The sequence below is a fragment of the Xyrauchen texanus genome, chromosome 43, assembly GCF_025860055.1.
Source record: "Xyrauchen texanus isolate HMW12.3.18 chromosome 43, RBS_HiC_50CHRs, whole genome shotgun sequence".
Classification (NCBI taxonomy): Eukaryota; Metazoa; Chordata; class Actinopteri; order Cypriniformes; family Catostomidae; genus Xyrauchen; species Xyrauchen texanus.
In genome coordinates, this window is record NC_068318.1 from 16,276,672 (window position 1) to 16,292,477 (window position 15,806).

The following is a 15,806-nucleotide window of genomic DNA, read 5'->3' on the forward strand; positions in this document are numbered from 1 at the left end:
ACACGCCTTGTCTTAGAGTCGCACTGTACTCTGGGAATTTTTAGTTCGAACCATTATGTTACGCGCATGCCTATTATAAGGAATTTATATTAGATATAAAATAATTATCGCATAATTTATTTATATAGCAAGCCAGCGCATGACCCTAACAATAATAGTACTGCTGTTTTAAAAGTTTTCAACCTTATATAGAGCCAGCCTGATTGAAACTCAACTTCATTGTTTTGTATTTGTGTCATTTCTGTTGATTTGGTCTCATCATTCCAGCATGACCTCGGCTTCCACGAAGGTAAAAGATTAGCTCTATCTGTTCTGCATCAGAAATATGACTAAGCAAGTGAAAAATGAACTAGACATATGTCCGTCAGGTGGGCGAGATCTTCTCGGCAGCAGGCGCTGCATTCACCAAACTGGGCGAACTGACCATGCAGCTGCATCCAGTGGCAGACTCCTCTCCAGCAGGGTGAGATATTTTCCATTAGATTCTTAGGAAACCTGCTTCCTTCCTAGTACATCTGCAGCTACAGAATTGTAATTGCACTGTTTGCTTCTGGTCTATGCATAACTGTTAAAAGGGACTCATTGTATGGATACAGAATCATTGTGTGGCCCTCACACTGGCATATAATGTGAATTATCTGCCTTTTGTGGGTTAAACTGTGCATTTAGGACGATAAAGACTATACAAATGTAATTTGGCTACCAAAACTGTATGCTTACACAAGCAAGAGGGGGATGGAAGGTCAATGTTGTTGAACTGAGTCCTTTTCCTGTGCATGCATCTCCTTACTATCCCTCTTAGTGCCAAATGGACCGACACAGAGATTGAGATGCTGCGTTCTGCAGTTCGGCGCTTTGGTGATGATTTGAACAGCATCAGCTCTGTCATAAAGGAGCGTACTGTGTAAGAGCCTGAAGATCTCCACCTATACTATTGATAATATTTTTATATATATATACACATATATATACATATATATACACACATACATACAGTATCTCACAAATGTGAGTACACCCCTCACATTTTTGTCAATATTTGATTTTATCTTTTCATGAAGACTTCATTACACTGAAGAAATGACACTTTGCTACAATGTATAGTAGTGAGTGTACATCTTGTATAACAGTTTAAATTTGCTGTCCCCTCAAAATAACTCAACACACAGCCATTAATGTCTAAGCCGCTGGCAACAAATTGGGCCCAATTAGCCATTTTCCCTCCCTGGTGTCATGTGACTCGTTAGTGTTACAAAGTCTCAAGTGTGAATGGGGAGCAGGTGTGTTAAATTTGGTGTCATCGCTCTCACACTCTCACAGTCTGGTCACTGGAAGTTCAACATGGCACCTCATGGCAAAGAACTCTCTGAGGATCTGAAAAAAAGAATTGTTGCTCTACATAAAGATGGCCTAGACTATAAGAAGATTGCCAAGACCATGACACTGAGCTGCAACACGGTGGCCAAGACCATACAGCGGTTTAACAGGACAGGTTCCACTCAGAACAGGCCTCGCCATGGTCGACCAAAGAAGTTGAGTGCACATGCTCAGCATCATATCCAGAGGTTGTCTTTGGGAAAATGACGTATGAGTACTGCCAGAGCATGATCCCCTCCCTTCAGAGACTGGGCCGCAGGGCAGTATTCCAGCATGATAATGACCCCAAACACACCTCCAAGACGAACACTGCCTTGCTAAAGAAGCTGAGGGTGAAGGTGATGGACTGGCCAAGCATGTCTCCAGACCTAAACCCTATTGAGCATCTGTGAGGCATCCTCAAACAGAAGGTGGAGGAGCACAAGTTCTCTAACATCCAACAGCTCCGTGATGTCGTCATGGAGGAGTGGAAGAGGACTCCAGTGGCAACCTGTGAAGCTCTGGTGAACTGCGTGCCCAAGAGGGGTTAAAGCAGTGCTGGAAAATAATGGTGGCCACACAAAATATTGACACTTTGGGCCCAATTTGGACATTTTCACTTAGGGGTGTACTCACTTTTGTTGCCAGCGGTTTAGACATTAATGGCTGTGTGTTTAGTTATTTTGAGGGGACAGCAAATTTACACTGTTATACAAGCTGTACACTCACTACATTTACATTGTAGCAAAGTGTCATTTCTTCAGTGTTGTCACATGAAAAGATTTACAAAAATGTGAGGGGTGTACTCCCTTTTGTGAGATACTGTATGTATGTGTGTATATATATATATATATATATATATAAACATTCATATATTTTGTTTTTCAATGAACCATTTACTATTTCACAATTTCAGTGAACTGCAAAAAATCTAAAATGTGATTAAATATGATTGAACTTAAAGAAAATGTTAACCAATCACAATACCAAAGTTATACACTTTTCTTCATTTATATACATTTTTGCCTAAAATATGAAGAAAAGAGTTATTGGACACACACACTATATATTTTCTACCTGTCTGTCTTTGTAGTATAAAAATAAAAATAGCAGAAAATAACCTCCCCTTATAGAGAAAAGTTCTGTTATTTTGTTTTCTCATTATCTTGTAGTGCCCAAATTAAGACCACAGTGAAAAGGAAGCTGTATGAGGACAGCAGGGTCCCACTCTCTTCAGAGTCCCCTAAAAAAACAATGAAGAAAACCACTGTGACGCTACCACCTCCTCCAGCATCAGTGGCCCCCACAGTTATCTCAGTGCCAACCTCTCAGGTTGTCGTGACAACAGGATTGCAGAGTGCTCCGTCTTTACCACCAGCAATTAAGAACCCTAAACCAGCAGGTGACTCACTTTCATGACATGAAATGAAGGAAGAGTTATTTCTAGAATTGCAATTAATAAGAAAAATACTACCCTCGTTACAAGTTGTGTAATTTCAGTTTATTTTTGGTTTAGATATTTACCTGTAAATGCGCTCACTTTCTTTATCTGTGTGCTCTGTCTGGCTCTCTATTTTCAGATGTTACTCTGAGTGCTCTGAACGACTCCGATGTGAACAGCGATTTGGTGGATATCGAGGGGCTTGGAGAGGGCTCCACAAAGAAACCAAACTTTGACCAGGGTGAGTGTTCATTTTCTCCATAAGTTGGGATTCTATGCATTTAAAGGGATGGGTCACCCCAAAAAATTGTCATCATTTACTCACTCATGCTGTTCTAAATCTAAGAATTTGTGGCACACTGAAAGAGAGGTTTAGCAGATTGTCCTGGGTACTCTTGTCCAATGATTAAAACATACAGTAACCAAGGGCTGTCGAGCCCCAAAGAAGCTGAAAGAAAACCATAAAGGTTGTCCATATGACTTTTGAAAATGGTATTCCAAGTCTTCTTAAGCCATATGATTGACTGAAATTTAAGTTATTATTCACTGAATTAAATGAGGATGATAAAATTGTAGAACTTAAAATTTTCTTTGAATTATTACTTTAAAGTTTGAATAATAGAAATGAATGTATGATGAAAATTATCTTTTCCTTCTCTTTTTTTTGACAGAGAGCTTGAATCTTGATTCCAGTCTGATAATGAACTCCAGTGATCTGCCCCTCCTGTCACGCTGACCCACAGCTGTCAGTCATGTTTACATTAAGGGCAAAAGCGCTTCAAAAGATTATTAAGAACAGCTCGTGAAGAAGCAGCAGTTTGATCATATGCTGTTGAAAATGCTTTTTATGAAACTGTAAATGTTGCTGTTGGCACCTGTTACCACTTTTCCTCTGTCGGTCTTAAGAGCACCAGACGAAACCTGAACAAGATCACCATCACTGAACTATTTTCCATTTACTGAAATATACTTTTACTCTATGAAATAACTTCCTCAGCTCTTATGATATGGCAAAAATGGAACATAACAGTCAGAATTTGATGGAAAATTTTTTTTAATTTGAACCTATGGAAGAAATGATATGCCAATAGTTGAGAAAAGGTTTACAGGACCATGGTGCAGTGGTCAAACGGATGTACTCCTGTACTTGTAAGCATGTTTTTGTTTTGTTTTTGACATTTATTTTTTTTTATTATTTTAACAGGCCTATTTTTATAAAAGTAAACCTTTTTTGGTTAAAGAAATAGTTCACCCAAAAACGAATCAACTTGTATGGCATTCTTCCTTCTGTTGAACACAAAACAAAGATTTTTAGAAGAATGTTTCAGCTCTGTAGGTCCATCCAATGCAATTGAATGGTGGCTAGAACATTGAAGCTCCAAAAAGCACATAAAGGCAGCATTAAAGTAATCCCTATAACTCCAGTTGTTTAATCCATGCCTTCTGAAGCAGTATGATTTGTGGTTGAGAAACAGATCAATTTTTAAATCTATTTTTACCATAAATTCTCCTCCCCAAGTAGGTGGCAATATGCACGAAGAATGCAAATCACCAACAAAAGAAGAATGTAAATGTGGAGGGTGACAGTAAAAAAAGGACTTAAATACTGAACTGTTTCTCACCCACACCTGTCATATAGCTTCTAAAAATATAGGTTTACCACTGGAGTCTTATGGATTAGTTTAATGCTGCGTTTGTGTATTTTGGCGCTTCAAAATTCTGGCACCCATTCACTTGCACTTTATGGACCTACAGAGCTGAAATATTCTTCTAAAAAGTTTTGTTTCTGTTCTGCTGAAGAAAGTCATACACATTTGGGATGGCATGAGGGTGAGTAAAGGATGAGAGAATTTTCATTTTTCGGTAAACTGTCCCTTAGAGATGCTGATTGTAGGGTAATATGTCAACATGCAAGCACGGAAGAAGTGTTATTTTCTTTCACTGCCACTGTATGTTAAGTGAGCTTTTAATGTATGTATGTAGTGTAGTAAATAGGACAATGTGTATATATATTATTTTTAACTGATAGCTATTAAACAGGTCATTTCAACTGAAAACACAATGTTGCATCTGGTTCTACTTAAATTACAAATGTACATTTTCGATGGCTCACCAAAGCATAAAAAGAAAGCGTGAAAATCAATAAAATGAGATTTTATTATCTTTTTCATAAAGAATATATATGTTATAATATACATATTTGACGTTGCATGAAATGTATCTTATAATTGGACATTCATCTTGTATGACTCAGAGGGAATACATTGATTTTTGCTACCAACATGTAAAAAAAATATCCATCTATCAGTTTTATTTTCTGGCCTCTAGAATATATTTACAACATTTGATAGGCAGAAAGCTATTGACTTTGGCATTTGATTAGAATGCTTTCTGCATGCTTACAATCCTCGATCCACAAAACTGTTTAACTCGTACACTGGATTTTCCACTTCTAATTGTTTTTACAAATAACTTAGTAACGGCACTCTTACTTGGAAGAAAACATTTGCAACAGAAAAACATCCTTCATTCTCAACTCTTACCCACAGATATAACTGATCCTATCGCAGGTGTGTATGACCATTTTTAAAAATAAATGACAAGTTGACAATGGGAAAATTAATAATACAACTGAACTGATTTTACAGAATATGACATATAGATCACTCAGTTCTCAATCTTCCTAAGTTGTCTATTCAGAATCTTGATAACTAAATGGAACTTATTCTGATGAACATGACAAATAATCATTCCAGCAACTTTCAATATTCAATTAAATGCGTAATTCACATAAATTATTTTCAAGACCCATAAACATTGGTATCAATCTTTAATCTCTCAAGGACCTCGACAACTGGAAACAGCAAATGGCAACCAGTTCAAGTAACTTTGGAATTCAAACTTAAAAATAAAACACTTCATTTTCAATCACATTATTGTGATTGAAAACGAAAGACAATGACATCAAATTGAACAAAATATTCCTCCTGATATTTAAAGGGTTCACCCAAAAATGAAAAAAAAAAAAAAGAATCTGTCATAATTTGCTCACCCTCATGTTTAAATCATATAAGTTTTTTGTGGAATGCAAAAGAAGATGCCAAGCAGAATGTTAGCCTCGGTCACCATTCACTTTCATTGCATAATTTTTGCATACAATGCAAGTGAATGGTGACTGATGCTGTCATGAGTTTGGAACATGAGGGGGAGTAAATTACAACCAAATTTTAATTATTTTAACTGATTATTCCTTTAAAAATGGAAACAGAGAATCAGTAATCTAGAACAGCAATCTTTGTAACTAAAAGTGTCTAAAGTTTAAAGCTAGAACAAGTGACAAATCTGTTAATTTCCAATGCCAAACATATTAAAAGGATAACAACCCCCCCCCCCAAAAAGAAAAAAAAATCTGTCATCATTTGCTCACCCTCATGTTGTTCCATACCCGTATGACTTTCTTTACAAAATATTTCTCAACAAAATATTTTAGGCACTATGCTAGTCTATGTCACTTTTACATAACATCTTCAGTGTTTCATGGAAGAAAGTCATACAGGTTTGGAACAAGAGGGTGCGTAAATGACCCAATTTTCATTTTTGAGTGAACTGTCCCTTTAAGGTGAAACAACGCAAGTAAAATGTACAAACAATATCTGTAACAACACAAGTAAATATGATCCCACTCATGTAACAGCAAGATTGATTAACATTATCTAACATTGTGCAAATAGTACAAAAATTGAAAAAAATATTATATTCACTGAAACAGTGTTTGTATGAAAGTAAAAATGGTCTATTTTTTGTTATTACATTTGTATAACCCATTTACGCAATATCCCATCCCTTGCAAATATATCGGTCCTTGACGTTTGTACATAATTCACAAGTTAAGGGTCTCAAGGGTTTTGCTGCACAAATGCAGTATTTCGTTAGGAGGAAAACAGTTTGATAAATGCTTTTCACACTTTGACGTTACTGAATAAGCAGCTTGCCTTAGATCAGTTTCATTCTCATTCTAGACATTCTTGGTCAGTTTTTGACATGGGATTTCAAATGCATGTGCTCGGAGAATAAATGACACCTCACCTCTACACTAAGAGCAAGCAGCGAGATGGTCTTGTTATTATAAACAAACACCACTTCGTTGACTATAACGAAGTTGCATGCTTGCATTGTAGAAATCTTTGATTATTACAGCTGGGTAAATCTCACAAAACCTGTCCAAAGAATGAAAGCTGTAAGAAAAAAATTTGCTCGAAGTCGATTGAGATTTTTTGCACAGCGACATTATTACATATTTACATATATTCTGATTCGTCCAACTGTATTCTATTTTTGTTGCGTCGCTTACATGCAGTGTAAACACTGTGCGAGAAGTTTGCTCTTTACGATACTTATTTTAAGGATTCTAAACGAAAATCTTTAATCAAAATGTGTAGGTTGCATTAGTGCTCTGGTTTTATTTACAATATTTTTAAGAATATGTTGCAAACTCTGAAGGTTCAGCCCAAACTAAAAGCTATATGGAAAAATAAACATATTTACAGATATCAGAGCCCTGGGATAAACAAAAGAGAAATGTAGGCGTATTAATACATACCAAAATAATATTTCATTATTCACATATTTATACACTATTCACATATTAACAAAAATGTGGACACTAAAGCCCACTGATTCTAACACTTTTTTCCTCCATTATCTGTTTTCAAGACTTTTGCTCAATCTGGATATTTTACCAGATCTTTGGACCCCATCAATGGAAGCTGATGATGTACCAAAATACAAAAGTGTTTTGCCACAACCGGTCTATTTCTTCCAACTATACACTGAAGTTATTCATTGCATCAGGCTGCAATAGCTTGAACACTCAACTGCAATCAATTTTTGCAGATACTATATCAGAAATACAAGTTTCTAGTCCACAGGCACCAAAAATCTGGCAGAAGACAATTATTCACAAATTACATGATAGCCTGCAGCACTCAGCTTCTGTTGTCATTTTAGATCCAACCAACGCTCTTGCCTTTGTCTGCTTATCCAAATAGATGACAAGATTTTCCTGATGAATTGGATGAATTTCCTTTGAAAGTGATTGAACTGAATAGAGTATTATCATAGCACCAAACTGAAAAGCAGAAGAACAGATCTTCGAAAGGAACAGAACCAAGTTCGGAATGAAGATTTGTCTTCATATAAGAACACCAGAGCTCTGGATGTGGTGAATACTGTGTCTGATGTCTAGACGCTGGGGTGGTGAGAGGTGAAAGCGGGTGGAGGGGAGAGGGGGCTGGCCTGGGCGTTTGAACCTACAGGTGCAGCTCCAGAGGAAGAGTCAACTGACTGTGAAACACTATGTACAGGAAATAAGGATTGATTAGAAGTAATTAACTGGATCCGAACCAATTCTAAGAAGGCACAAATTTACGGTCAAACAACTAATATCTGAGCAGCGTTACAAGATGCTTACCTGAATGTGTAACTGGTTATGTGAGCTGGGTCTGTGACTCCGGCAACAAAGAGCTTTTTAGGCGGCCCATCTGATTCCACTCCACCTGATTTGAGACTTCATTACTGTATTATTATTTTTTTTATTGTATTACTTGATTGTTTTATTGTTAATTAGCTTTATTTCAGTTCTTTTTTATAACTGTATTATTACTATTTTTTATATAATTGTATAAAAATTTACTTTTATTTTAATTATTTGTAAAAAACAATTTTATTAGTATGTTTTTATTATTTTACAATGTTGTATTTACAAATACACACAGGTCCTTATTTATAAAAACATGAGCAGAACACTCTTTTTTTACTTTTGTAACTCATTCATGAGTCCATTTGTGAAGAAGTTGTCCCATTGAACTGTATGCAACAGTTTACATAAGAATGGTTTTAGGTACGATTTACACTTGTGTTAAGAAATAAGATATAAGGCCTAATGGAAATGTAAACATGACTTACCTTTCCTTTTCAAAGGTACAACTGATGGCCATCTCACTCCAGAGCTCACAGATCCTCTGTTTGATCAAGATCACATCAAAAGTTTTGTTCTCACATCACATCAAAAGTTTATTTATGAAATCCAAACTTGTTTGTTTGGAAATCTGAAGAAAGAATTAATGTCCTATATATAGATAATCTTCAATGGTAACTGATAACTCATCAAAAAATGACAGAAATACTGTTGTTTTATTCAGAAACGTACCCGCGAAACCTTCGAATTGGACTGGGTGAGGAATTAGGAGTGACACCACTGTCCTGGGAATAGAATCCCTGTGTGGGACATATAGAGAGAAGACAATGGATTGAAATCCAAGAATTTATGACCAGAAACCTGATTAAACCTTAACAGAGAGAAATACTCACTGGAGACAGTTGGTCATGCCAATGACTCGCAGGAGGGAAGGGAATATCAGGAGAGGCACTTATGGGGGGGGTGGGGGGGGACACAAAACCAATAAATAAGTAATAAAACAACTTTGGCTTTGATACATACACTGTGCACAAATGTGCTTGGCATTTGTGAGGAGTAGTCTGGTTACCTTAGGCTCTGTAAATTCCCTCTCAGACTGAGCTCCATATTCTCATTCTGGGAGAGAAACAGTCATGTTAGTGAAGATAATTCTTATCTAAGCAATGGCAATGAATCTAAGGGACTTGGGTCTACCAGGTTCTGTCTTAATTATGTCAAAATAGAAATCGAATGGAATGCCTAAATGTGTTGAACACCCGAGTGTGCTTTTCCATCAACAAGACTACTTGTGTTCCTCATCAAGTCTTTGGTGCTCACCTGTCTCTTGTGTTCGGATCTCTCACGTGACAGTGAGAATGGGGACAGAGGAAGGGTCTGCAATACAAAAGCAACATATTAATGACACCTTCAAAGCAAATGCTCCACCTTGATGTTTGCAGCCTCAGTGCACACTCACCCGCGAGGGACAGCTTGGATTTACAGACACACTACTCCGACGATACCGAGCCAAACTATTAGAGCTGTATAATGTCATTCCATCACTGTTGTGACTGCAAGACAAAAAAAAATTATAAAATTACTGGAATCCTTAAAATACACCCATATTTAATTGTATATATTTACTCACCCTCAAGCCATCCCAGATCTTTATGACTTTCTTCTTTCTTATGAACACGAACTAAGTTTTCATATTCGATTTCAGTTTGGCAAGTCCTTAAATGCAAGTGAATGGTGACCAGAACTTTGAAGCTTCAAAAAACCCATAAAGGCAGCATAAATGTAATCTATAAGACTCAGTGTTTAAATCCATGTCTTCAGAAGCAATATGATGACATGTACTGGGCAGGGAGGAGAATTTACAGTAAAAAAGGAGTTAAATATTTTTTTATATCTGTTTCTCACCCACATTTGTCATTTAGCTTCTGAAGATATGGATTTAACCACTGGAGTCTTATGGATTGCTTTTATGCTGACTTTATGTGATTTTTATGCTTCAAAGTTTTGGACCCTGTTGACTTGCATTGTGTGGTCTACAGAGCTGAAATATTCTTCTAAATGTCTTCATTTGTGTTCAGCAGAAGAAAGAAAGTCATACACATCAGGGATGGCATCAGGGTGAGTAAATGATGAGCAAATGAAAAACATTTGGGTGAACTATCACTTTAAAAAATGACACAGTAACAGATATTGAGCAGTTTCAACATGTATCACACATCTTGAAAAATTGCGCTGGGATCAGATTATTTATGTTTCACAGTCATACTTACAATAAAATTACCTATTCATAAGGCCATACATTCTAGTCTATCCACCTTTTTCCTGAACGCGGAAATGTTCCACGGTTTGGTCTCCAGTGTTTTCGCTCACATCTGCGTAAATTCTTAGTGGGTACATGTGGGACATATATCCCTAGTGGGATATGTCACTCTCAGGGAGAGGAGATGACGCTCACTCGCTCCATAGGAGGAGGTGATGTGTGAGTCTCAACAGTGGCGGTGAATTAATTCCACCTTGTTGTCCATGTTGTCTGAACGAACCAGGACGTGACAATTCATTATTTCTGACTGAAAAGCCTTTAACCCTAGAATTACAGCCGATAGCTCTATGCAGATGATATTCCACGCCCTGCTCGCACCTGTCCAGGTGAAAAAAGTCCATTGCATACTGCCCCCCAACCTGAGTTGAAACATCTGTAGTCACCACTTTCCGCCTGACACCTTGTCCCAGAGCGACACCTCGCTGGTAAAAAGCAGGAGCTGTCCATGGTACTAAAGTAATTATACAATGGTGGGATATAATGATGCGCATGCACCCTTGGTGCCAAGCATGTTGTGGTACACGGTGGCTTCAGCCAGCACTGCAGAGGTCTCATGTGTAAGAGACCTAATGGGATGACGGCTGATGCCGCCGCCATAAATCCCAATACTTTCTGAAACAGCTTCAGAGGAAGTGTTCTCCCCAGTTTGAACTGAGACAGACACTGTACAGCCATGGCCAAAAGTATTGGCAGTGACATACATTTTGTGTTTCGCACAAGTTTTCTGCTTCAGTTATTGTGGTGTTGATTCTCATCGTTTCTAGATTATTGTGCAGAGTGATCAGATGCATTTTAAATAATTTCAAAAAGCTTAATTGGCCAAACAATTTACTTTATCACAAAAACACAAATTTCACAGTTTTTTGGCCCTGGCACAAAATGACCAGCTAACATCATTTCACTAATCATATCAGCAGCACCTGGGAAAAGTGTGAAAGAATACTAGTCTGATTTTATTATAAGCAAACTATTACTTGCTCAATATTGGCAGCAGGTTGGTGTGAGTGCATCTGCACGCACAGTGAGATGAAGTCTTTTGGACAATGTCCTGGTGTCAAGAAGGGCAGCAAAGAAGCCACTTCTCTCCAAGATAAACATCAAGGACACACTGAAATTCTACAGGAAGAACAAAGATTGGACAGAAGAAGGTGCAAAGTTATTTTATCTGATAAAGCCCCTTCTGACTGTTTGGGACATCTGGAATATCAATAGTCCAGAGAAGAAAAGGTGAACGCTACCATGAGTCCTGTGTTGTGCCAACAGTGAAGCATCCTGAGACCATCCATGTGTGGGGCTGCTTTTCATCCCAGAAACACTGCCATGAATAAAGAATAGTATCAAAACGTACTGCAAGAGCGTAACTCCTCCCTATGATCCAGGAGCAATTTGGTGTTGATCCGTGCATTTTCCAGCATGATGGTGCACCATGTCACAATACAAGAGTGATAATGAAGTGGCTTGGAGATCATTACATTGACATTTTGGATCCGTGGCCAGGTAACTCCCCGGATCTTAATCCCATAGAGAACCTGTGGTCTCAAAAGGTGAGTGGACAAGCAGAAGCCCGCAAATTGTGATCAACTCCGAGCACTAATAAGACAAGAATGGATCGCCATCAGTCAGGATTTGGCCCAGAAGCTGATATCCAGCATGCCAGAGTGAATTGCAGAGGTTATGAAGAACAAGGGTCAACACTGTAAATATTGACTGTTTGCATATATTGAATGTTTTTGCCAATAAAAGCCTTTAAAACTTATGAAATGCTTATCATTGTTTTCCAGTATACCATAGAAACATGTGAAAAAAGTATCTACAAATACTGAAGCGGCAAACTTTGCAAGACAAAATGTATGTCACTGCCTATACTTTTGGCCACGGTTGTAGAATGGCCTGAACGTGCCCACTCGTGGAGTCGAGGCGAACTCCCAAAAAGGAGATTTTTTGGCAGGGAGAGAGCGTGCTATTTCCCCAGTTTACATTGAGGCCCAAGCTGTTTAGATGCTGAAGCAGTAAGTCTCTGTGCTGGCATAACAGAGCCTCTGATTGTGCCAGTAACAGCCAATCGTCGAGGTAGTTCAAGATGCGTACACCGCTCAGTCTCAGAGGGGCGAGAACTGCATCGATGCATTTCATGAATGTGCAAGGAGCCAGAGACAGTCCGAAGGACAGGACTTTGAATTGATACGTTGTTCCCTCGAACGTGAATCTCCAAAACATCCTGTGATGTCATACAATTTGGATATGAAATTATGCATTCTTCAGTTCTATTGATGTAAACCAATCCTGTGGACACACATGCGTAAGATCAGTTTCTGAGTAAGCATTTTGAATTGGTGCTTTATTAGTGTGCGATAAATGTCTCCAATCTAGGATAGGCCGAAGTCCGCCATCTTACTTTGGGACAAGAAAATAAAGGCTGTCCACTGCACAGGTAAGTTCCTCCCTTCTGTGCAGGGTGGGAGCTGATACGGCTGACTCTGTTTGGGCCATGGCCTCACCGGTGGCTCGGTGGCGGCAGGTGCTGGCGCCGAGTTAGCAGGCATGGGTCTTTTAGCCAGGCGCTGGCTTGACAGAGTACCTCTTTGTTTGGAATACCTGGAGCACAGCCATTGCATGGAGTGCCACCTAGTAGGCTTTCCCTGCCAGTGTGGACATCTGTCTACGTGGCTTAGAAGGATTTATGGGCATGATTTCCACGCCCTGTTATTCGTAGGGCAGAGGTGTGTCGCTACCGCCTCCTCCACAGAGGGTAGTTGGGCATAGCCGTTCTTTTCCCTGTGGTCCACGTTCATGAGAACGGCATCACTGCACATGTGCGCTGAGAAGGGTGCATGCCAGGACCTAGATAGTATTTTGGGGAAAAAAGAGGCAGATCTGTGGGATGCAGACACTCGACGTCATCCGGACTGCAAGAACCACTCATCAAGGCGAGACTGCCCAGGTTCCTCTGTGGGAGACCAGTCAAGGGTGAGTTCTTCGACTGCCCTTGCAAAGATGCAAAGCATCTCCCTGTCAGTGGTGTGTACATGGTCCTCACCCTCGCTGAGGGGAGGGGCGGTAGCATCATCCACTGACCATTCGCCTGATGCGGCGAGAGACATGACATCGTCATCATCCCCAGCATCAGATCCGTCAAACGAGACGAGGCCGCACACTCCTTCAGAGGGCCGGAGCTCGTCTTGCACATAGCGTACTGGGAAACATGTGCTTAGTGGAGATTGAGGGGCTCGTGGGGCATGTGCCGGGACGAAATACACCTCAAATTCATCCTGCTCGACTGCGCGGCCCCGCTGTGCCTCCTTGTTTGAACCCTCCGGTATCACAGAAGAGGCGGGTAAATAAATATATATTTATATAATTTATATTTATATCACTCAAATACAATTGCTTTTTAAAAGGATACTCTACACCTGCCGACGCGCTGCGGAGAATAAGGATGCTGAGGCCCGTTCACCAATGAAGCGTCAAGTGGCGAGGCTGAGAGATGTTCACCAGAACACTGCAGGGGACCGGAGAGTCTTCTGGCTGCAGTGAAGATTCCGTCCACTGACTCGTGTGTATCGACAGCGAAGGGTAGAGGGCTTCGAGACAAGAGATGATCGCTGTCTTGAATGAAGAAATTCTGAGGAAATGGTGTCTGTGCACTTGTTTTTATAGCGGTCAGTTTTGCGCAAAAACAGGCGGGGCTCAAACACCATAGCCAATATTAGAATACTGGCGTTATTGTAGAGCGGTCAGTTTTCATACACGACCTATTATTCAAATAGGTCGTGTATGAAGGCACTCCCCATATGCGTTACTACGCAATGTCAAGTGGACTGAGTAGTAAGGAAACTGTGGATTCTATTTACTGCTATAAGTGTAATTCTTTTACCTGACGTTGATCATGGGGGCGCTGTTCGACCTTCGGAGGGATCCTCCTGCGCCTGCGCACTGGTCCACCTCCATCCTCTCCATAGCTCGTCCTCTGGCACCGAGACTGCGCGTCACTCACGGCCGGGCTGAGCGCGCCCCGACTCCGCCTGAGCCTGAAATATCCCCCGGCAAAAGCCCGACCAGCAGGCCTCTCGCCAAAACACCCGATCCAATTTCACTCCCCGGGACTGCTTTCCCTTGACTTGTTGTCTATCGCATTTTATCGAATGCTTTAAGGAAAATCGAGTCGGTTCGATCCAATAATTCAGTTAATACTAATGAGCTCGCGCTCAAACTTCGTATAAACTCCTCAAGTTGATTTCGTCGCCGTAAGCGCGAGCAGAGTACAGTTATTTATTTGCATTAAGGAAATTGTCTTAACATTTATAATATAAATCATGTATATTTTGTACAACTTCCAATGCAAATCCCCAAACTCGACAAGGTCCTTTGGCTTTTTAATCCAAACCAACTTCAAAACGTAGCAAATAAAAAACAACTAAAATATCGACCAGCCTTCAAGCGAATAAGCACAGATGAAAGTAATCGGGAATACGTTTTTCAAGTATTTTTAGGTCAAATGTCGTGATAAAGGTGAATCTTTCTGGCACGGCTTATTTTTTTCAAGTTTACCTGCTAGTTTGTAAAGCAGTCGGTAAAATGACATAACACAATCCTGATCAAACATGTGTTCCTCGGGTATGTCGGTGGAAGCATCCTCTTCTGAAAGTGCCTGCTGATACTGTCTCAAACACGGGATATATTAAAAGTTTTCCGGTCATATCTTAATTTAGAAAATAAAAAATATTTCCCGCAACCAAATAGAGATTGTGCATCTCCTTGTACAACAGCGCCTCGCTCTGGTTGACTAAAGAATTGCATGAAGAGATAAACCACTGCATTACAAAGGCTTCAGAAAAGTGAATATGTGACTTACATTTTTCTTCTGCATATTACTTTGCCCATTACTCTTATATTATATTTTGAGTTTTTTGCTTTTTGTCTTAATTTGATTAAATTAAAATTAATAATATTAACGAAAAGGAAATGTAAATATTTAAGATAATTTTCATTGTTGACTAAGGCACCTTTGGATACACGTCACAAATTATGTAAAAGATTTCATCAATGTGAATAACATTCATTTCATGAATGCCTAGTGTTACGTATGAAATGGTAAATGCTCAGGAATTATAAACTTACATATTCAAGCATAAATCAAGCATAATCATTTACGATAGTAGTTTGAAAGTTTCTGACTTTGACTGTCTGGATGGGGGAGTGCCAGCATGTTAATAAGA

At 39.3% G+C, this 15,806-nt stretch overlaps 2 protein-coding genes across 3 annotated transcripts; one reads left to right on the forward strand and one right to left on the reverse strand.

Moving 5' to 3' along the window:
• Positions 1 to 39: 39 nt before the first annotated feature.
• On the forward strand, positions 40 to 4,934 carry LOC127635934 (chromatin complexes subunit BAP18-like). The gene is made up of 6 exons (XM_052116237.1): positions 40 to 289; positions 369 to 463; positions 803 to 904; positions 2,529 to 2,758; positions 2,937 to 3,038; positions 3,469 to 4,934. Exons 1-6 carry the CDS (start codon positions 269 to 271, stop codon positions 3,531 to 3,533), a joined length of 615 nt encoding a protein of 204 aa, XP_051972197.1. The 5' UTR covers positions 40 to 268; the 3' UTR covers positions 3,534 to 4,934.
• A 47-nt stretch (positions 4,935 to 4,981) lies between these two features.
• LOC127635933 (PPP2R1A-PPP2R2A-interacting phosphatase regulator 1-like) lies at positions 4,982 to 15,348 on the reverse strand. Of its 2 annotated transcripts, none has more exons than XM_052116236.1 (9): positions 15,139 to 15,348; positions 9,730 to 9,823; positions 9,591 to 9,647; positions 9,343 to 9,389; positions 9,167 to 9,224; positions 9,006 to 9,073; positions 8,762 to 8,817; positions 8,268 to 8,352; positions 4,982 to 8,150 (listed from the first exon to the last, which is right to left on the reverse strand). In XM_052116236.1, the coding sequence occupies exons 2-9, from the start codon at positions 9,805 to 9,807 to the stop codon at positions 8,039 to 8,041; spliced, it is 561 nt and encodes a 186-aa protein (XP_051972196.1). In that variant the 5' UTR covers positions 9,808 to 9,823; positions 15,139 to 15,348; the 3' UTR covers positions 4,982 to 8,038. The 2 variants fall into 2 exon arrangements, with proteins under 2 accessions (XP_051972196.1, XP_051972195.1); XM_052116235.1 differs by having other exon boundaries at positions 4,985 to 8,150; positions 14,465 to 15,348.
• Between the last annotated feature and the right edge of the window lie 458 nt (positions 15,349 to 15,806).

Excerpts from the sequence above, each read along its gene's own strand:
- LOC127635934 (XM_052116237.1), top strand. The coding sequence starts at position 269 with ATGACCTCGGCTTCCACGAAG. Across the intron at positions 290-368 it reads TGACCTCGGCTTCCACGAAG|GTGGGCGAGATCTTCTCGGC; the intron begins GTAAAAGATTAG and ends TATGTCCGTCAG. Across the intron at positions 2,759-2,936 it reads TAAGAACCCTAAACCAGCAG|ATGTTACTCTGAGTGCTCTG; the intron begins GTGACTCACTTT and ends CTCTATTTTCAG.
- LOC127635933 (XM_052116235.1), bottom strand. The coding sequence starts at position 14,547 with ATGGAGAGGATGGAGGTGGACCAGTGCGCAGGCGCAGGAGGATCCCTC. Across the intron at positions 9,390-9,590 it reads GATCCGAACACAAGAGACAG|AATGAGAATATGGAGCTCAG; the intron begins GTGAGCACCAAA and ends TTTCTCTCCCAG. Across the intron at positions 8,151-8,267 it reads ATAACCAGTTACACATTCAG|TGTTTCACAGTCAGTTGACT; the intron begins GTAAGCATCTTG and ends TCCTGTACATAG.